Below are 22,718 nucleotides of genomic sequence, written 5' to 3' on the forward strand. Positions count from 1 at the left end.
AAAATGACCAAATATTTAAAATGTTATAAAACGGAAACCAAATGTCCGAGAGACTTTTTTCGGTGACTTCCCAGAAGACCGAGCCCTGGGGCACGACCTGAGGTCGTTGGCCTATTTTAATAACACTCGTGGACGTCTTGTAAGGGACCGTACATTTGCAATATGGAGATCCTCATCAACCATATGGGTAATGCCACTCGCGTCCCTTATGTGTGCTTGGCCTACCGTGGGCCTCCTAGTTTGGTACACTCTTAGCCGGCTTGGGGCGTGATTGTATGTCCCCATAGTATGTTATACCAAGTCACCGACTGAAAATAAACGTGCAGTTATGAATATAACTACTGTTCACTGAAGGAGGGAACTAGGTTTAACGTATTTTGCCCCCACGCTGTCAAGGGGTTTGGGTATGCTGAAGAGCAGTACTGAATTGAGGAAATTAATGCGAGCCCTGGGTGTGATTGGCCCATTGGGTGTGATTTCAGTTCTTCAGGTGAATATGACTAGTCGTTGACTCTCCATAGTATGTTATACCTCGTTCCCTCCTTCAGGGAACAGTAGTTATAGTCATAACTGTACGTTTCCTTTCCGTTGGTCACTCAGTATAACATATTACATCCTTTCAAGTGAGCTTTGTAAGGATCGACGCAGGAGATGAGAAGCAGGTACAGGGAGTGAAGGTTTAATATAGACAGACAAGCAACGGAACAAGAACACCATCTGGACATTAACACAACGCGACAAACAATGCTACTACAGGGAACAACACAGAGGAGCAGACGTATATGCAGGGGCAATCACCAAAGTGAGGGAGTCCAGGTGAGTCCAATGAGCGCAGCTGTGCGTAATGATGGTAACAGGTGCGTATGATGACGGGTAGCCTGGCGCCCTCGAGCGCCAGGGAGGGGGATCGGGAGCCGGCTTGATAGTACACCCCCCCCCTCTAGGGGAGCCACCCGGCGTCCCACCTGGGCGAGCTGGACGGGCCGGCTGAGGCGTAACAGCCTGACGATCCCGCTGCGGCGTAGAAGCCCTATGGGCCGGCTGAAGCATGACGTGGGATGGGAACCTGCCGAGCCAACCGTGGCAAGGAAACCTCTCGAGCCAGCTTGGGCGCGACAGCCCGAAGAGCCAGCTTAGGCACCCCTGGTTCCATCAGCGGCGGAATCCAAGCATGACGTCACTAACAAAACAAGAAAATTCATGGGCTGGCTGAGGCATAGGAGCCCGACGAGAAGCATGACGTGGGATGGGAACCTGCCGAGCCAACCGGGACAAGGAAACCTCTCGAGCTAAGGCATGACAGCCCAACGAGCCAGCTTAGGCATCCCCGGTTCTATCGGCGACGGCCCCCGGGTCCAACGTCACCAACAAAATCAAACCCTAAAAAACTCCCTGATGCTTCTTGTAATGGTGTCCACATTCTGTAAGGATTGACGCAGGAGATGAGAAGCAGGTACAGGGAGTGAAGGTTTAATAACTGACGGACAGGAAACAGAACAGGAACAGCATCTGGACAGGAGCACATAACAACAATGAATGCAGGCACAGGGAACACCACCGAGGAACAGACAGATATACAGGGGGTAATCAACAACGTGAAGGAGTCCAGGTGAGTCCAATGAGCGCTGCTGCGCGTAATGATGGTGACAGGTGCGTGTAAAGAAGGGTAGCCTGGTGCCCTCGAGTGCCAGGGAGGGGGAGCGGGAGCAGGCGTGACAAGCTTAGTATCTAGATATTTGTGTTTCTATTCCTGTGCTTCACACACACACACACACACACACACACACACACACACACACACACACACACACACACACACACACACACACACACACACACACTCTCACACACACACACACACACACACACACACACACACACACACACACACACACACACACACACACACACACACACAAACGCACACGCTCGAACACACAACACACAAAACACAACACACACATCTCTGTACTACACAACACTCTACCGTAAAGTATGTGGTGCCCACGGTGGTCTAACACTCCTGCAGGTCTCTCATGCGTGTAGTACGTCTGGCATGTTATTCTCATCCTATTTCACCGATAAAGTGCTTTTACCTCAGGCTGATTCAGGCAAAGACTGCATCATAGAAGCTCTAAATGGCTGCCACACACACACACACACACACACACACACACACACACACACACACACACACACACACCTGGGACCCTGCCATTGGGGGCGGCTGTGGTGTTTCCACCCTAACCAACCAATCTCATCTCTTCATCTCAGGGCTGAGTGGAGGTATGGAATGAGAGAATACAGCCATAATTTTGTTGGCTAATAAATCATTGTCCTGTTTATTGGGGTAGAGATGTATTTAGTGGACTATTTCATTGTGCTTTCGGGCTATTGAGTTAAAATGTCCTCTCCTTTTGACAGAACCCTATAGAACTGGATGAGAGAACCCATCCCTATCTTTCTGTCTCTTGCTTTTGCTGTTTCGCTTTTGTGGTTTCCATCTTTCCTTTTTAATTTTCACTCTTTTATGTTACCCTTTATCTCCTTTTCAGTCTCTCTCTTTGTCCATTTCCTCTACCTCATTCCCACTTTCCAATCTCTCTTACTCTCATTCACTCCCGTTTCCTCTCCCTTTCTTTCTGTTTCTCATTATCAGCACCGTTCGCTCCTCTGCTCTTATGCAGTCCATTCCTGCCAAAAAGCTCTTTCAATTAGCTGAAGCTGAATCGGAAGGCCCTCCATTCCACTCCTCTCTCTCCCTCTAGAAAGCATGGTGTGTGTGGAAGGCAGCCGCCAGCACCTCCTCTTCCCCGACACTCTCCCTATCAGACTAGTTATCTCCTATCTTTCAACTCTACTACACACTGCTACTCTGTCTTTGTTTCTCTCTCTTTGTTTCTCTCTCTGTCTTTCTCTCTCTGTCTCTCTCAATTCAGTTCAATTCAAAGGGCTTTATTGGCATGGGAAACATATGTCTCTCGCTCTCTCTCTGTCACTCTCTTTCTCTCTCTGTCTCTGTTGCTATATTTCTCTCTCTTGCTGCCTCTCTCATAACCTCTCTCTCTCTGCCGCTCTGTCTCTCTCTCTCTGCCTCTCTCATAACCTCTTTCTGTTTCCCTCTCTGTCTCGGTCTCTCTCACAACTTCTCTCTCTCCCCCTTCCTGCTCTCTCCCCTTCTCCAAATAATTAGTCCATATTTACTTTATAGATGTGACGTATTATTCATACATAAACATTCATTCATCTCTCTCTCTCTCTCTCTCTGTCACTCTGTTTTGCCCTTTCTCTCTCTCTGTCGCCCTCTCTCGATGTCTCTCTCACAACCTCTCGGTTGCTCTTTCTTTCTCTGTGTCTCTCTCATAACCTCTCTCTGTTTCTCTCTCTCCCCCCTTCCCGCCCTCTCTCTCCTTCTCCAAACAATTAGTCCGTATTTACTATATGGACCTGACATATTATTCATATATTAACATTAATTCATCTCTCTCTCTGTTTCTCTCTCTGTCTCGGTCTCTCACAACTTCTCTCTCTCCCTTTCTGCTCTCTCTCCTTCTCCAAACAATTAGTCCATATTTACTATATGGACGCAAAGTATTATTCATATATAAACATGAATTAATATCTCTCTGTGTCTCTTTTATTAACGACCCATTCATATACCACGAGAACAACCAATCAGTAGTCCATACAGTCCCTTAATTATTGAAATGCTCAGTCTGTCGGATCAATGCACACAGATACATAACCTTGGCATGTTGACAACATGCTGTTTGTGTGAGGCAATGCATTTAGAATACATCATTGTTCACAATATCTAATCTCCGAGTAGGGGACGCATCTTGGTAACTCTGCATGTCAACACATTGTGTGCTGTTGTTCATCAATCAAGTTGACATGTAGCCAAATAGCCGTGTGTAGTTTTTCAGTACCGTAGCCAGTTTCTTGAAGGCTCACAAAGAGCTTCAGCTACTATGGGTTGTGTTCAATAGGAAGAAAATGGAGTGAAACGGGGAGGTACTACTTAAACATTTCCGATTAAAACAAATGTTTGTGTTCTGTTGCAAAACGTTTTCTACTGCGTGCCCTACTACGGTCCACGACCCAGCTGAAGCTACAGTATTACTATCATCTGGGTAGGAAGATACCAACCTGTAAAACATGAGAGACTCGTGTCTCCCCATACAACCCGAAGGAAGAGTCCGTTGCTGTCCAGGGCGGATATGATAAGCCCCGTCTCACAAGTGTCCCAAATGGCACCCTATTCATTTGACATTTGACCAGAGCCCTGGTCAAATGTAGTGCACTACTGTATGTAGGGAATAGGATGCCGTTTGGTAGGCAAGAGAGTCTTCCTCCAAATCCACTCGGCTACCCAGGACCGACATGTCTGTCCGTCAATCCTTTGTCTGCGCCCCAAATGGTACTCTGTTCTCTATATAGTGCACTACTTTAGATCAGAGGCCTATGGGCCCTGGTCAAAAGTAGTGCACTATGTAGGGAAGATTGTGCTATTTGGGATGGAGACTCTCACAGTGCGACTCTCCACACCACCGGATCGTGTGAACAAGTTGTGGGCTCACTTTAAAGCAGACACATTTTGGCTGCTTCACAGAGACGCTTTTAGAGTGTGATACTGATCAGATATTGTCAGTCTGTCTGAGTTACTGTATAGGCTAGAAAATCCTATGTGTTTTTTTCCTTAGTCGCAGTATAACTTTACCTCTCTCTCTCTCGCTCGCTCTCTCTCTCTCTCTCTCTCTTTCTCTTTCTCTCTTTCTGTATTTTTCAGTTGAACAGTTGGTAAGCGAGAGGCATAATGCTAGTATCTGCGTACTGTATGGGAATGATAAAGCATTAGGTTTTGTTATCTCCAGTCGATTGTGTTGTTGTTTGTCTTAGTCTTGGGGGAGTTCAGACATGGGGACACATCACATGACGCATAAAAGCTACATCAATACTGCACAGCTACCAAATGACAAATGGCACTGCCTGGTACAGTTATATTCCCAGCTTGCATCAATTATATTTATCTATCCATTTAATGTTGGGCTGGATGGAACGATTGATATAGACTCAAGTGTATCTACTCTGCGTCTTGTAAGTGAGACTGTCGAAAGAAGTGAGAGACAGAAAGAGAGGAGTTCAAATCCAAATCAAATCAAATTTTATCGGTCACGTACACATGGTTAGCAGATGTTATTGCGAGTGTAGCGAAATGCTTGTGCTTCTAGTTCCGACAGTGCAGTAATATCTAACAAGTAATCTGACAATTCCACAACAACTACCTAATACACACAAATCTAAGTAAAGGAATGAAATAAGAATATATACATAGAAATATATGGATGAGCAATGACAGAGCTGCATAGACAAGATGCAATAGATGGTATACAATACAGTATATACATATGAGATGAGTAATGCAAGATATGTAAACATTATTAAGGTGGCATTGTTAAAGTGACTAGTGATCCATTTATTAAAGTGGCCAATGATTTCAAGTCTGTAGGTAGGCAGCAGCCTCTGTGTTAGTTATGGCTGTTTAACAGTCTGATGGCCTTGAGATAGAAGCTGTTTTTCAGTCTCTCGGTCCCAGCTTTGATGCACCTGTACTGACCTCGCCTTGTGGATAATAGCGGGGTGAACAGGCAGTGACTCGGGTGGTTGTTGTCCTTGATGATCTTTTTTGGCCTTCCTGTGACATCGGGTGCTGTAGGTGTCCTGGAGGGCAGGTAGTTTGCCCCCGGTGATGCGTTGTGCAGACCTCACCACCCTCTGGAGAGCCTGCGGTTGTGGGCGGTGCAGTTGCCGTACCAGGCGGTGATACAGCCCGACAGGATGCTCTCAATTGTGCATCTGTAACGGCTTGGGTGGTAGACTTGGTAAGGAAGAAAAGATGCCCCCTATCTCACTCTTTCCTTCTCTCTTTCTGTCTCTCTCTCTTATCTCTCTTTCTCTGTCATCCCCCACTCTCTCGGGTGAGATGACTGTTCTCATGGCAACGCAGCAGATTGCTTGAAAATCGCTGTGGTTGTTGGGCGCCATGGCAACACATTACATATGACGGGGAGTCTTTCTCTGTCGGGGTTTTTGTTAACAATCATACATGTCACCCATGGTGACTGACACACGTCACAGTCAGCACAGTTCCGTCCAGCGCCACACTCCACGCACACCTGCACTTGAACATGGTCAGCTTGGTTAACATGGGTGGCAACAAATTCCTTTGAGTGGTGTTGCATTTTTTGGTTTCATAATTCAAATTCTAATGTTAGGCACCTACTGCTAATATCCCATGTTACATGCGCTTTACAGTAGTACAGTACTGCACTTTACGTGCCAGACATTTCAGGGACACTGTATTGGATGCGTACAGCTCTTTGAAGGTGTGTTAGATTTAGTCAAATACATACTGCGTAGTGACAAGGTGTAGTAGGACAGACAGATCTCGCTTTGTCATCTTCATCGGCATCTGTCCATTGTTCTTTCCCCTCATTGTTGAAATGACCTGGTGCCCTCTCTCTCTCTGTTACTGCCAGTTAACTGTCTCAGGAATCTCATCAAGCACACATTTAACTCCACACGTTGCTGCCCTCCCTCTCTCTCTGTCTCATTTATAGACCAGTATTTATGTATTTCCTGGACTAGAATTGTTTCGGAGGCAGGCAGAGAGTTGCCATGGAGACGGCGGCCGCAGCCGCGGCAACGAACACACCAGAAAGGAGAGCGAGCAGAGAGAGAGAGAGAGAGAAAGCGAGGGTGCAGGTCACGGGTGGGGGAGAATGATTTGAGTTTATCTGGCAGTGGCACGCACTTGTCGACACACACAGTACATGCTGATACTTATTCACACAAGCACTTTATACATTATGACTCTCTCTCTCTCTCTCTACTCTCGCTCTCCCTCTTACTCTCTACTCTCTACTCTCTCTCTCCCTCTTTCTCTCTACTGTCTTTCTATTCTCTCTCTCCTCTCTTACTACTCCCTACTCTCCTCTTTCTCTCTCTACTCACGCTCTCTCTCTCTATTCTCTCTCTCTATTCTCTCTCTCCCTCTTTCTCTCTCTCTCTCTCTATTATCTCTCTCTATTCTCTCTCTCCCTCTTTCTCTCTCGCTCTATTCTCTCTCTCCTCTCTCTTTCACCACCCTCTTCTCTACTCTCTCTCTCCTCTCTTTCTCTCTCTCTATTCTCTCTCCCTCTTTCTCTCTACTCTCGCTCTACTCAACTCTACTCTCTCTCTCCCTCTTTCTCTCTACTCTTTCTACTCTCTCTTCTTTCTCTCTCTCTCTTTCTCTCTCTCTCCCTTTATCTCTCTCTCTGCTCTCTCTCTGTCAGAAGTGTGTGTTACAGACTCTCAAAGTGGATCATCTGTGCTACGGTAGCTTAACTTGTTCTTAACTGACTTAAATACAGGTCCAAAAACTGACCAGGCAACCTTAAGAACATTAACATACAATAACTCAGGTTCTCAAATTCAATGCCTTCATGACTTCTTTGCATTTGTGTGTGTTTCTGCAACCATGTTATCATTTCCACTGTGTACATTAGGGTTTGCAGTTGATTTAGAACCAAAAATATGCAGTTGGGTCATTCCACCGTTGCCTTTTGAGAAGTTTAACTTAGTCCCTAAAAACGTTTGATTTCACATACTTTTAACATAAAGAGCACATGTTCAAATAAAAAAATGACCGTAACAGGGTTGACTGTAACAGGGTTGACTGTAACAGGGTTGACGATTTCATCTTAAATCAGCCATAAATCCCATTGTGACAGGGGGAATGGAAGCTTGCTATGTGCATCAGGGAGTGGCAACTAAATGTAAGCTTCACAAAATAATGGAAAGTGTTAAAACATTTCTAGTCTGTTTATCTATGGGTAACAGGTTAACGCTCAACCCGCTCAGTTTTCCAACACAAAACACCAGAAATTGCCAAAAAAGGGTAGAACCAGCTCACCTGCTTTCATGATGATTTGACTATTAGATGATTAATGTATCTTTATAATTTCATTTTCACAAAGCAGTAGTTTCAACATGCGTAAAAAGGGACGTAAATGAATCACGAATCACGTGAAATAAATACTAACGTTAAGAAATGACTTTGTCAAAGCAACAAAGTAACTAGGGCTTTACAATGACATAGGGTGTTAAAACGTCACAGGCGGTGCGCGGAGGGACATGTCAAAATGCTCAATCTTTCATTTATTGATTTCTCCATGTGGTCTATATTAAAAGGGCACTTCATTTCACATAACAGCCTTTTATAAATTCAATATTGACGCACAATATCTGCTTAAAATGTCAAAGGGACGCAAAAGGCATTCTTTTTGTGGGACACCCGTGTTATTGTAAGTCGCCCTGTATAAGAGCACCTTCTATGTTAGTCAAATGTATTAATGTTACTGTAGTGTGAAACCACCATGTGTCATACACTATATTAGAGTGTTTAGTGGGTAACACGTTACATCCAGTTACTCTTATAGCAGTAACAACATTGTGAGGTGTTTTGCCCACAGGTATCAGTCAAGTCATTGTTGTTGTTTGAATTAAGGACTGCAGCTTTAAGACATTCTTAAACCTGTGTTGTAATGGTGTAATAACTATAGTAACATTGTTTCCCCGCAGGTATTTGATGAACGTGACGTTCGAGGGACGTAACCTGTCGTTCAGTGAGGATGGATACCAGATGCATCCCAAACTGGTCATCACCCTGCTAGACAAGCAGAGACGCTGGGACAAGGTGAGTATCTCTTCTTCCTCTCCTTCTCTTTCTATGTCTCTCTCTCATTCTCTCCATTTCTCTGGTTCCTTTCTTTGATTTCTCTCACTTTCTTTTTCTTCCTCTCTCTTTCTTTCTCATTCTCTTTTCTCTTTCTCTTTTTCTCTCTCTCTCTCTCTCTCTCTCTCTCTCTCTCTCTCTCTCTCTTTCTCTTTCTCTTCCTCCTCTCTCTCTTTCTCTCTCTTTATTTGTCTAAGTTTTATCTGTCGCTGATTATTTATGATTATGCACACCACCCAATCACTCTTCCCTCCTCTCTCTCTTCCCTCCTCTCTCTCTTCCCTCCCCTCTCCCTTCCCTCCTCCCATCCCCAGGTGGGTAAGTGGGAGAACAGCTCCCTGTCCATGAAGTACCACGTGTGGCCCAGGTTCGAGCTGTTCTCCGATGGGGAGGCCCGGGAGGACGACCACCTGTCCATCGTGACGCTGGAGGAGGCTCCCTTTGTCATCGTGGAGGACGTGGACCCCCTCAGTGGCACCTGCATGAGGAACACCGTGCCGTGCAGGAAACAGCTTAAAATACTGTAAGACAACTTTGATCCACCTCAACCAAATACACAACCCTATACTGTATTCCCTCTCTCCTATTGATCATATCTTGAGTACTGATGCCAAATTCAATTATAGCCGTTTATACCATTACCTCCTTCATGAAACAACTCAAAGTACTGTGAAAACTATAGACCTATATCACTATCACAGGTGGCTGGTGGCACCTTAATTGGAGAGAACGGGCTCATAGTCATGGCTGGAACGGAATCAATGGAATGGTTTCAAACACATCAAACACATGGTTTCCATTCACTCCATTCCAGACATTATTATGAGCCGTCCTCCCCTCAGCAGCCTCCTGTGATCACTATTGAATATAGACGTCAATGTTTAGGGTGTCATACCTGTAGCTCAGAATCCTATGAGAACCATAGACAATATCTCTATTAAAAACAGAGCAATATCTCTTTTAAAAACAGAGCAATATCTGGATTAAAAACAGAGCAATATCTGGATTAAAAACAGACCAATATCTGGATTAAAAACAGACCAATATCTGGATTAAAAACAGACCAATATCTGGATTAAAAACAGACCAATATCTGGATTAAAAACAGAGCTCAAATTCTACTTTTAGGGCAGAAAATGTCTAGGACCTTCATGGCATCTATAAAACGGAAGCATCCGGTTTTAGGGGGAAAGCAGAAAAGAGGTCAAGCCTGAACCGGATGCTTCCGGTCTCCATCGCCCCGCTCAGGTGTTTATTTTACGCCTGCTACATTAGGTTAATAAGCCCTGTGTCACGATCGTCTATGAGAGAGAGATGACCAAGGCGCAGCGTGTGCAAAATACATCTTCTTTAATTATAAGAAGAAAAATGAAACAAAACAACAAACAGACGAACGTGAAGCTATGAAAAACTAGTGCACACATGCAACATAGAACATAGACAATTACCCACAAATACATGATGCCTATGGCCGCCTTAAATATGGCTCCCAATCAGAGACAAATGAAAAACATCTGTCTCTGATTGAGAACCACTCAGGCAACCATAGACATACCTAGACACATTCACTCAACCATAGACTTCCCTAGAAACATTCACTCAACACAAACCCATACACTCTAACAAATCCCCCTAGACACTACAACCACCCAAGACAAGACAAAAACACAAACATACCCCATGTCACACCCTGACCTAACTAAAATAATAAAGAAAACAAAGAATACTAAGGCCAGGGCGTGACACCCTAAAGCATCATAATACCTGTGACTCAACTTAATCAGCTTCTGTAATGTATTGTTTTTATTCACATAATTCAGATAGCTGAAATGATATTAAGGGTATACCTTAATGAATGAATTAAGGGTACGTTAACCTTTGTTATGTTGACTCTATATATAACATGCTGGAGGCTTTGTTCTGTATGTCCTGTCTGTCTTGTATTTCTTTTTCTCCGCTGTCCATATCTCTCTCTGTCCTCCTCCCTTTTCCATGCCCATACTTTTCTATCGTGCTGTACTTCTTTCCCTCTAATGTGTTTTGGTCATTTCATCTATCTCTCCATTTCATCCTTTCATCCTCTCTCAATCTATTTGTCTTCTGATAACCCCCATCCGTTCCCTCCCTCTTCCTATATCTGGACTATTTTACTTTTCTCGTCCACATTTTGTTCACGCTTCACTACACTTACCCTTCTTCAGTTTCTCCACTTCACCTTGCCCTCCCATAATGGATTCCCCTCATTGCCCTCCTTTTTCTCTCACTCCTATTCTCTCTCTCCTTTTCTCTCACTCCATTTCTCTCTCTCTGCTGGCCTATCTAAATTCCCTGGAGCTCCTGCCTCTCATTCCTTGCCCTTTCCTCCTTTTATTATTGACATTTCATCCTCTTCTCACCTCTCCTGTCAACCTCACCATCACTGTTTATTTATTGTTTCTCCCCCTCTCTTCTGATCATCCTGTACCTGTCCTCCTCTCGTCTGATCATCCTGTACCTGTCCTCCTCTCTTCTGATCATCATGTACCTGTTCCCCTCTCTTCTGATCATCCTGTACCTGTCCTCCTCTCTTCTGATCATCCTGTACCTGTCCTCCTCTCTTCTGATCATCCTGTACCTGTCCCCCTCTCTTCTGATCATCCTGTACCTGTCCCCCTTCATTCTGATCATCCTGTACCTGTCCTCCTCTCTTCTGATCATCCTGTACCTGTCTCCCTCTCTTCTGATCATCCTGTACCTGTCCTCCTCTCTTCTGATCATCCTGTACCTGTCCTCCTCTCTTCTGATCATCCTGTACCTGTCCTCCTCTCTTCTGATCATCCTGTACCTGTCCCCCTCTCTTCTGATCATCCTGTACCTGTCCTCCTCTCTTCTGATCACCCTGTACCTGTCCTCCTCTCTTCTGATCATCCTGTACCTGTCCTCTCTTCTGATCATCCTGTACCTGTCCCCCTTTACTCTGATCATCCTGTGCCTGTCCCTCCTTTCTTCTCAGCATCCTGAACCTGTCCCCCCCTCTCTTCTCAGCATCCTGTACCTGTCCCCCCCTCTCTTCTCAGCATCCTGTACCTGTCCCCCCTCTCTTCTACCGCTCTTTGATTGGCCCCAATTATTTTTGCCTCCTGGTCATTGATGTCTACCTGTGCCCCATTATCCTCATTTTTCTCTCTCTTTCTCTTTCTTATCTTTCCTCTCTTTCTATTGCTCTTCCTCTCGCTCTTATCCTTTTATTTCTCTCTCTGTGTCTCACTCTTTATCTCTCTTTCTCTGTCATTCTCCCTCTCCCTCCCTCTCTCTCTTATCCTCCTCCTTCTGTCTTTTTCTCCTTCTGTTTCAATTTCAATTTTCATGGGAAACATATGTTTACATTTCCAAAGCAACTAAAATAGATAATAAACAAAAGTGAAATAAACAATAAAAAAAATGACAGTAAACATTACACTCACAAAAGTTCTAAAATAATGAAGACATTTCAAATGTCATATTATGTCTATATGCAGTGTTGTAGCTATGTGCAAATAGTTAAAGTACAAAAGGGAAAATACATTTAAAAAATCTCTCTCTCAGCAACCAGACAGTACCTGGCCAGTACACCAAGCGCTGCTGTAAAGGTTTCTGCATCGACATCCTGAAGAAGATCGCCAAGCAGGTCAAGTTCACCTATGACCTCTACCTGGTCACCAACGGAAAGCACGGCAAGAAGATCAACGGCACCTGGAATGGAATGGTCGGGGAGGTGGGAGTTTGTCCGTTCTTTCTCACTGACTCTCTTTGGCCGTTCTTTTCTTCTTCTTTGTTTCTCTTTTGGCGTTCTTACTCTTCCAGATCTGGGTTCGAATAGTATTTGAAATGTGTTCAAATACTTTGACTGTTTGATTGATTGAGTCTGCCTGAAGTGCTAGGAGGGCGGGGTTTGCACGTGTGGGACTATTCTATTGCTTCTATCGCACCAGACAAGCTCAAGTGAGTGCAGCACAAAGTATTTTGACAGACGGTGAATACTATTTGAACCCAGCAGGTCTGATTTGACTGCCTCTATATCCTAGCCTGCGGGGGGCTTTGATCCGCTCATTTCAAGTCTGGGAGAGAAGGAGAGGAGGCTCTTCATCAGACTCAGAGAGGGAGAGTTAGCAGCGGGAAGAGCCTCAGGGAAAGCCCCTACCTCGCCGGCATTAATTCCCATATTAAATCACACAGCACGTGTTAGATACAGCACTGTACTACATCCTTTATGAAACGATGTCCAAGTTAAACGATCGCGGGTGGGAAGAAGACATGTGTAGCCTTGCCTGACAACTGATAAATGTTGTATTTGTATATCAGGGACAGAGATGCTGTGGAATGGATTCCTCTGGCATTATAAAACCTTGACTGGATTCTGTAGTAAAACGACAGGGAGATGTGTCAACGTAGGCACACCCGGCTTATGCAAATGCACAGGCATGCATGTTCTCATCATCTAAGTACGCAGCTAATGATTTCATTTAGATAGGAGAGAAGGAGGGAGCCAAAGATAAATGAGAGAGAGAAATGGGCACAAACAAATGAAAAACATCACGAGGAGGAGGGAGAGAAGAGGGAGAGAGCAGAGGGGAGGGAAGAATTCATGCTCACTCTGCTATGTGTTTACCCTGTTAACACAGCCTGTTGTGGCCCACTATTATACACTGCCCAAGGCCTCAGGTATTAACAGCTAAATATACCTGTAGAGACTCAGAGGAGGGAGGGACGGGAGTGAGTGAGGGGAGGGAGGGATTAGGATATAGGGAGAGAGCAGGGGAGGGAAAGGTTCATGGCAAGAACAGAGATATTTCCAGCTGTAGTAGTGATTCACTATACAGTGTAGTAACCCAGTTTCCTTCTCCTTCATTATTTTTCGCAGTCATGTTTCGTATCAGATCTAAAATGGCAGCGTATGTGAAGGGAAAAGGTGACCTCTCACGGATATACAGTAGTTTACAGTTGTAGTATAAAGTAGTAACCCAGTTTCCTGCTCCTTTGCTGTTTCTCTCGGTCATGTTTTGTATCAGATCCAAAGTGACCTCCCACTGACCCTGTCTCTCTCATTGACTCAGGTGGAGCAGAAGAAGGCCCACATGGCCGTGGGGTCGCTCACCATCAACGCGGAGAGGTCTGAGGTCATTGACTTCTCCGTGCCCTTCATCGAGACGGGGATTAGTGTCCTGGTCTCCCGTAGCAACGGCACTGTCTCCCCCTCCGCCTTCCTTGGTGAGAATCAGAGTACCACTGGCACCTGGTGTTGATGGAGATGCTTCACATACATATGTCGTGACTTGACTTTAACATTATTCTGAAGACTGTTATTTATCTAATTAGCTAACTATGTTTAATTGTTACCCAATTAAATGATTCATGAGAGCGGTTACCATCTCCCGAATTAAACTCTAAAAAGGTCTTTACCTATCACATCTATAAACAGTCAACTTATTAATCATAACCTCGTATCATATCATAATTTTGAACAGTTTTAACCTCCTTGCATCTGCAAAAACCCGAGCCTTACTTATAATTCAGTATTACACAAATTGGTTTAATTATTTATTTTCTAGCTAACTAAATGGTAACACACGATAAACATACACACTCTGCACCAGCTTTTGCCTGGAGACTGAAATACACTAATACACTGAAAACAGATCCCTAGCAGAATGACAACAACATGGATGTCTGTTAAAGAAGAGATGGAGAGAGAGAGGGACAGAGACACTTAACATTGGTACATTCAGAAACTACTCTCACCTACAGTAACCATATACTTTGCACACAAACCACTGCCCGCTTTGACTAAGAAATCATGAATGTATTCATGTGAAACGCCTGGGTTCGCCAGGGATCTCTCGGTGAACAGGGCATCTTGGAAAGGAGGTTGGGCCTTTTTGCGGCACACTTGTAAGGCTCTGATTGTCCAAAATGGTTCCAACAAGTCTTCTACTGTTGTCCTTCTTTGAAGGTATCCGGTGACTTGTCATGTAGTCCTGAACAGAACTACAGAGTTGATTTTCCTTCCATTCACTCTTGAAGATGCTTCTTTGAAGATAGGCTAGCCAGCTGTATCGATGGTTTCGCAGTGGGGTGATGAGAGTAGTGTAAGACGATGGCTTGAGTAACAGGATGGTCCTACTTAACTTTACTTAGGACAGCTAATCAGTCGTACCAGTGATTGTCCGGGAGGTGAGTTTATCGTCTCCACCTCGTGTTGAGTTTCAAAGTTCAAACCACTATAAACGCACATCTGCAGCTTCACGCTTTTCTGGCCTCCACGGGTGAAAGGGGGTTTGATTGAAGTTATTCATTGTAAACCTGATCTGACCTATTTGGATTATCCTGGACAGTCATGACACACACACTCAGTAGGCTACATAACCACACACACAGACATGGTAAATAAACACACACACACACACACACACACACACACACACACACACACACACACACACACACACACACACACACACACACACACACACACACACACACACACACACACACACACACACACACGCACACACACACACACATGGTTAATAAGCACACACACACACAGACACGGTAAATAACCACACACACACACAGACACTGTAAATAACCACACACACACTCACAGACATGATAAATAAGCACACACACACACACAGACATGGTAAATAACCACACACACACACAGACACAGACATGATAAATAAGCACACACACACAGACATGGTAAATAAGCACACACGCGCACACACACAGAAATGCCATTACCTACTTGGTCATTGATGAATTTGTTTAATTTACCAGCCTTCGTCTGTCTCCCTCCCTCCCTCTCTCTCTCTCTCTCTCCCTTCCTCTCTCTCTCTCTCTCTCTCTCTCCCTCTTTCTCTCCCTCTCTATCTTCTTCTCTCAGAGCCGTTCAGTGCGGACGTGTGGGTGATGATGTTTGTGATGCTGCTGCTCGTGTCGGCGATTGCTGTGTTTGTGTTTGAGTACTTCAGCCCGGTCGGCTACAACCGCTGCCTGGCAGACGGACGAGGTGAGAGAGAGGATACACACACACACACACACACACACACACACACACACACACACACACACACACACACACACACACACACACACACACACACACACACACACACACAGACACACAGACACACAGACACACAGACACACACACAGACAAACAGAGAAAGAGCGAGAGAGAGAACTTGTCAATTGAACACCTTTCTCTTCCCCTCTGTCACCAGCCAGGCAGCAGGCAGCCAAGGTTGGGAAATTAAACACATTGAAACATTTCCACTCAATATAAGGAGGACACCTCAGTCACTCCCGCCACACTCTTTAAATGAAACACATATAGGTTGTGTCCCAAATGGCACCCAATTCCCCATGTAGTGCATTTTTCCAGGGCTCAAAGGTCAAAAGTAGTGCACTATATAGGGAATTGGGTGCCATTTGGGACACAGACATCTAGTCATCAGGACACCGACATCTAGTCATCAGGACACCGCAATCTAGTCATCAGGACACAGCCATCTAGTCATCAGGACGAACAATACAATAATAGCTGTTCTTAGATGGAGCTGTAGATTAAAATGAAAACCTGTCTAACATCATCATCATTACACAATAACAGAATGCCTTGGGCGTCATTAAGCACGAGTAACAAGTCTCCCTGTACCTAAAGACATCATGTTGTTTCCCAATACACCGACTGGGGTTTGATCCTGGGTCTCCTGTACGACACAAGATTGTGTTAACCCGCCGAGCTAAAGGCTAGGCATTGGCTTGGGGAGCTAACGCAGGTCTTAAGGTTACTCTTCACATAAACCACCACCATTACACCTCCGTTAAACAGTTTCCACAGGTCCATTGTGTTGAAAACGAATACAGAAAAACCAAAGTTGTGACAGAATGTTTATGACACTACCCACAGAATTGAATAATGTTCCCAACACCCCAAAACACAAAATCAACGGTTCCGTTTCCACGGCAGCAGCAGGATTCTATTTTACACTGTGCTTCTTTTCTTCACACCCTCCCTGGCTCCATATACAATGCAGAGGAACGCATTAACATTCCACCACTCCAGCCCACTCAAGATAACATCATAGGAGTTTTATATCCACACTGCTTTTTGTGTTGTTGCTTTATATTGGCGACAGGGGGATAAGTGTGTAGTGATGAGCCAGGCAGGGCAGGGTAATGGTGGGTTATCTACACTGTCTGTTGCTGCTGTATAATGTGCTACAATTCACTGTAGCCACTGTAGAAAACAGAGAGGGAGAGAGAGATAGGAAGAGAGAGAGAAAGAAAAGAGAGAGAGAGAGAGAGATGTTGGTTCCTCTGCTGTTTACGCGCCCACGGTATCATGATTTAATGACTTCCAATACAGGTTATGTAAGCCGTGTTAAGCGCACATGCACACACAAACACACACGCACATGCACACGCACACACCGTGTTGTATTGTATTGCTTGTTGCTGCAGCTGTAGCATAATTGTAGCCTTTTGGACACCAATCCACCCCCACCTTCACCCTCCTTCTCTCGCTCTCTCTTTCTCCCTCTCTATCTCTACCCTTCTCTCGCTCCCTCCTTCACACTCTCTCTCTCCCTCCTTCACTCTCTCACTCTCCCTCTCTCTCCATCCTTCACTCTATCTCTATCTCTCCCTCTCTCTCTCTCTCTCTCTCTCTCTCTCCCTCCCTCTCTCTCTCTCTCTCTCTCTCTCTCTCTCTCTCTCTCTCTCCATCCTTCACTCTATCCCTCTCTCTCCCTCTCTCTCCCTCCCTCTCTCTCTCTCTCCCTCCCTCCCTCTCTCTCCCTCTCTGTCCCTCTCTCCAAGCACCCCATGGATGTGGATGCAGATAGCCAGCCAGGGCGTCAGTTCTGATTCTGCTACAGTGGAGCCTGGTATAGCAGGAGCCAACTGGCTTTACGTCCCAATACTTCCCAACAGGATTTCTCTCCTCTCATTTTGTTCATGATCCTTGGCAGGCAGAAGGACAAGTGTCCACCATGTTGCTTTCACCTATAACATAACCTACCTCAGATCAATGACAAAAAGCCAACATCAGGACTATTAAATGAAGTGCTTTTTAATTGGGAGCATAGCCACCAAACCAATCAACTCCCTTCTCCCTCTTTCCCTCCCTCTCTCTTGACTTCCTCTCCCCATCCCTCTTTTCTTCCCCCAGAGCCCGGTGGCCCCTCCTTCACCATCGGCAAGGCCATCTGGCTGCTGTGGGGCCTGGTTTTCAACAACTCTGTCCCCGTCCAGAACCCTAAAGGCACCACCAGTAAGATCATGGTGTCGGTGTGGGCCTTCTTCGCTGTCATCTTCCTGGCCTCCTACACTGCCAACCTGGCTGCCTTCATGATCCAGGAGGAGTATGTGGATCAGGTGTCGGGCCTCAGCGACAATAAGGTGTGTGCGTGCGTGCGTGTGTGTGTCTTCACCTGCCTGTATGTACCCAGCGTTGCGTTTCCCAAGCAGATTCATTTCCGGTTAGTCCAGAAGCATAATGCATTAAGAGCATTTGATGGAACCCGGTGCCTTGTCCACCTCACCACACCAACCCCTGCTATTTTCTCTCCTTTTCTCTTCTCTTCTGGACCCCCCCCCCCCCACACACACAGTTCCAAAAACCCAACGCCTTCTCCCCGCCATTCCGTTTCGGAACGGTGCCCAACGGAAGCACGGAACGGAACATCCGCAACAATTACCCAGAGATGCACCAGTATATGACCAGCTTCCACCAGAAGAACGTGGACGAGGCCCTGGCAAGCCTCAAGGGAGGGTGAGAGAAGGAGAGGGAGGGGAAGAGGGGGGGAGAAGAGGGGAGGATGGGTGGAGGGTTAGGGAGAGGAGAGAGAGGGGGATGGAGGGGAGGGAGGGAGGGTTAGGGAGAGGGGGGAAAAGAGGGGAGGATGGGTGGAGGGTTAGGGAGAGGAGAGAGAGTGGGATGGAGGGGAGGGGAGGGAGGGAGGGAGGGAGGGAGGGAGGGAGGGAGGGAGGGAGGGAGGGTCAGGGAGAGGGAGGGAGGGAGGGTCAGGGAGAGGGAGGGATGGAGGGAGAATGGGTGAGGGAGAGGAGAGAGGGATGGATGGATGGAGGGGAGGGAGTGTGGGTGGGTGGGAAGCTAGCAGAGCTGCTGCTGTTGCTTGCTGCTGCCTGCCACTGCTCCTTAGCTCAGAATAGCAGCAAGCAACAGCCTGGTGGTTGTTGGTGGAGGCTGAGAGCTGATCTGATGTGATGGTCTCCTCCCTTCTTCCTTTCCAAGAATTAAGAATGCAGAGTGCGGGTTAGAACATTAGAGCTTCATATAGCCATCTGTGGGTTTCTCTTCTTTTGGCTTGGTTGGGAGGGAGCTGGTTGAACTGCTAGCTAGCCATTGGTATTGTAAGATGGTATGTCTGCAGGGGTGTGCATCACTAACATGCTGTAGCCATGGGGAGTTGATGAGTTGTGGGTTTGTCACCTAAACCTGTCATAGGTCACTTACTTAGTATAAACGTAACATGTGAAGTGCTGGTCCCATGTTTCATGAGCTGAAATAAAAGATCCCAGAGTTGTTCCGTAGGCACAAAAACCTTATTTCTCTCATATTTTGTGCACAAATGTGTTTACATCCCTGTTAGTGAGCATTTCTCCTTTGCCAAGATAATCCATCCACCTGACAGATGTGACATATCAAGAAGCTGATTAAACAGCATGATCATTACAGCACCTTGTGCTGGGCACAATAAAAAGCCACTCTAAAATGTGCAGTTTTGTCACACAACACAATTCTACAGATGTCTCAAGTTTTGAGGGAGCGTGCAATTGGCATGCTAACTGCAGGAATGTCCACCAGAGCTGTTGCCAGATAATTAAATGTTCATTTCTCTACCACAAGCTGCCTCCAACAACGTTTTAGAGAATTTGACAGTACATCCAACTGGCCTCACAACCGCAGACCCTGTGTATGACGCTATGTGGGCGAGCAGTTTGCTGATGTCCACGTTGTGAACAGAGTGCCCCATGGTGGCGGTGGGAATATGGTATGGATAATGAACACAGTTGCATTTTATCAATGGCAATTTGAATGCACAGAAATACCGTGACGAGATCCTGAGGCCCATTGTGAGGCCCATTTTTTAAAAGATATCTGTATTCCCAGTCATGTGAAATCCATAGATTAGGGACTAATTAATTTATTTGAATTGACTGATTTCCTCATATGAACTGTAACTTGTTACATGTTGCGTTTATATTTTTGTTCAGTATATCTCTCATTACTAGGCCCTGCAGTTTTTTCCAGACCATGTGACCTCACCAGGAAAACTCCAGGCCCATGTACAGGCTATAACCAGGGCACCGAGTTTTACTGGTTCAGTCATACGATCAGGAAAAAACTCCTAACCCTGAAAATAACCAATATCTACAATTACTAACACTTTGCCTGACCAGTACTGACCACTAACTATCCTCCATTATCTCCCTCCCTACTCCTGCTCAGTAAACTGGATGCCTTCATCTACGATGCTGCTGTGTTGAACTACATGGCCGGGAGGGACGAGGGCTGTAAACTGGTGACCATCGGCAGCGGGAAGGTGTTCGCCACCACCGGTTACGGCATCGCCATCCAGAAGGACTCTGGCTGGAAGAGAGCAGTGGACCTGGCCATCCTCATGCTGTTCGGCGATGGTAAAGCTTCAGCTGACATGCGATCGTAGTCCTACAGTAGAATAGAATATTGAATAGTAATTTATTAGTCCATCTGCAGAGACAGAAATTCTTCATCTGCTCCCTCCTCCCCTCCCACTTCCCAAGACAACACACAGACACACAACACACACATTTTGGGTAGGAGCACAGCTTCAGCCAACCACAGAGCAGCACCCCTGCAGCTACACATTTAGCAACAAGTGCCTTGCTCAAGGGCACAACGGCTGGAGATGGTACATGGGATCTGAAACCAGCTTCCTTCTGGTTGGTAGTTCATCTCCCACTTGCATTGCCGAATCCCAGGATTCGAACACAGGATGCTGGATACCACAGTCTTAATTACACTGCTGAGTTCCATTGGCTTAGACATATTATATATTGTACTCCTAAATGTGTCCTATCTAGAATCTATGGTCCACAGTATGTATAGTAGAAACACTAAGTGGTCTTGAGAAGATACCTGGATGATCACCTCACCTCCTTCAGAGAAACGTTCTATTACACTGAGTGTACAAAACATTAGGAACACCTGCTCTTTCCATAACAAAGACTGATCAGGTGAATCCAGGTGAAAGCTAAGATCTCTTATTGATGTCACTTGTTAAATCCACTTCAAGCAGTGTAGATGAAGGGACAGGTTAAAGAAGGATTTTTAAGCCTTGAGACAATTGAGACATATATTGTGTATGTATGCCATTCAGAGGGTGAATAGGTAAGACACCGGTTTGAGTGTGTCAAGAACTGCAACGCTGCTGGGTTTTTCATGCTCAACAGTTTCCTGTGTGTATCAAGAATGGTCCCCCACCCAAAGGACATCCAGCCAACTTGACACAAGTGTGGGAAGCATTGGAGTCAACATGGCCCAGCATCCCTGTGGACGAATTGAGGCTGCTCTGAGCGCAAAAGGGACTCAATACACACACACACACACACACACACACACACACACACACACACACACACACACACACACACACACACACACAACACACAACACACACACAATGGCTCGAATGCACTTGGCATTTTCTATCATAGCATGTCCCAGTTTTTGTAATGTATGGGAGGTCATTACAGTGTGAGAGGGATATGGTCCGGATTGTTTCAGACCGTTGAAAGTCTCTTGATACAAGAGGCTAGGGATTTGGATTCGCCACTGAAAGTGAGCTTCACATACAGTAGCATACATCTCTACAGTATGTACCAGACCTGGGTTCAAATACTACTTTAAATAATTGTGAATACTTTACCTGTGCTTGGCTGGCGTAATGGACCAATAGAATATCCTCAAAATTCTAAACCCCACCTAGGAAGGAACTCTAGGCTGGCTAGAGAAAACGCTCAAAGTAATTGAAAGATTTCAAGTGGTGTTTGAACCCAGGTCTGCGATCTACTGCCAAATGTATGTGATCAGTCGTTCATTTCATTCAAACGTTAACGTGCTGTTAAAACACACTTTATATAAACTAGTAAAGAGCTCAGAGTTCACCCTCACTGGGTGTCTGCTAAGGTGTCATCCCGTTATAATCCATACAACATGGTTATCTATGTTTGTCTCGTGTGTGTGTGGTGGGAGTGGAGGTCTGGTGGGAGTGGAGGTCTGGTGGGGATGGAGGTCTGGTGGGGATGGAGGTCTGGTGGGGTGGAGGTCTGGTGGGGAGGAGGTCTGGTGGGGGTGGAGATCTGGTGGGGGTGGAGGTCTGGTGGGGGTGGAGGTCTGGTGGGGGTATGGTGGGGGTCTGGTGGGGAGGAGGTCTGGTGGGGATGGAGGTCTGGTGGGGAGGAGGTCTGGTGGGGTGGAGGTCTGGTGGGGAGGAGGTCTGGTGGGGATGGAGGTCTGTTGGGATGGAGGTCTGGTGGGGAGGAGGTCTGGTGGGAGTGGAGGTCTGGTGGAAGTGGAGGTCTGTTTGGGTGGAGGTCTGGTGGGGTGAAGGTCTGGTGGGGTGAAGGTCTGGTGGGGTGGAGGTCTGGTGGGGGTGGAGGTCTGTTGGAGTGAAGGTTTGGTGGGGGTGGAGGTCTAGGACATACAGATGTAGGATCTTAATTAGACCAGTACTGTTGTAGCAAAAATAATCCTGCAGAAACAGGATTTGAACGTTTAGTTCATAAAGTTGCTTGATCGGTGGTTAGGCTATTAGCTGGACAAAGGTAGGCTCCATACAATACTGTTAATATAACTGTGTGTTAGTGCGTGTTTTCAGTGAATTTATGTAAATCAATAAGCTCA

The 22,718-nt window shown here is 45.9% G+C and overlaps 1 protein-coding gene across 2 annotated transcripts in view; it reads left to right on the forward strand.

Annotated features, from left to right (window-relative positions):
- LOC139544393 (glutamate receptor ionotropic, NMDA 2B-like) overlaps nt 1-22,718 on the forward strand; it is a 104,044-nt gene that overhangs the window by 64,124 nt on the left and 17,202 nt on the right. For both annotated transcript variants that reach the window (XM_071351434.1, XM_071351443.1), the window contains exons 5-12: nt 8,626-8,740; nt 9,094-9,302; nt 12,344-12,512; nt 13,852-14,005; nt 15,687-15,812; nt 17,979-18,208; nt 18,421-18,581; nt 20,283-20,470. In XM_071351434.1, the coding sequence (XP_071207535.1) occupies nt 8,626-8,740; nt 9,094-9,302; nt 12,344-12,512; nt 13,852-14,005; nt 15,687-15,812; nt 17,979-18,208; nt 18,421-18,581; nt 20,283-20,470 (1,352 nt within the window). The remainder of the gene's footprint in view (nt 1-8,625; nt 8,741-9,093; nt 9,303-12,343; nt 12,513-13,851; nt 14,006-15,686; nt 15,813-17,978; nt 18,209-18,420; nt 18,582-20,282; nt 20,471-22,718) is intronic.

The sequence above is a fragment of the Salvelinus alpinus genome, chromosome 2 (assembly GCF_045679555.1).
Source record: "Salvelinus alpinus chromosome 2, SLU_Salpinus.1, whole genome shotgun sequence".
Classification (NCBI taxonomy): Eukaryota; Metazoa; Chordata; class Actinopteri; order Salmoniformes; family Salmonidae; genus Salvelinus; species Salvelinus alpinus.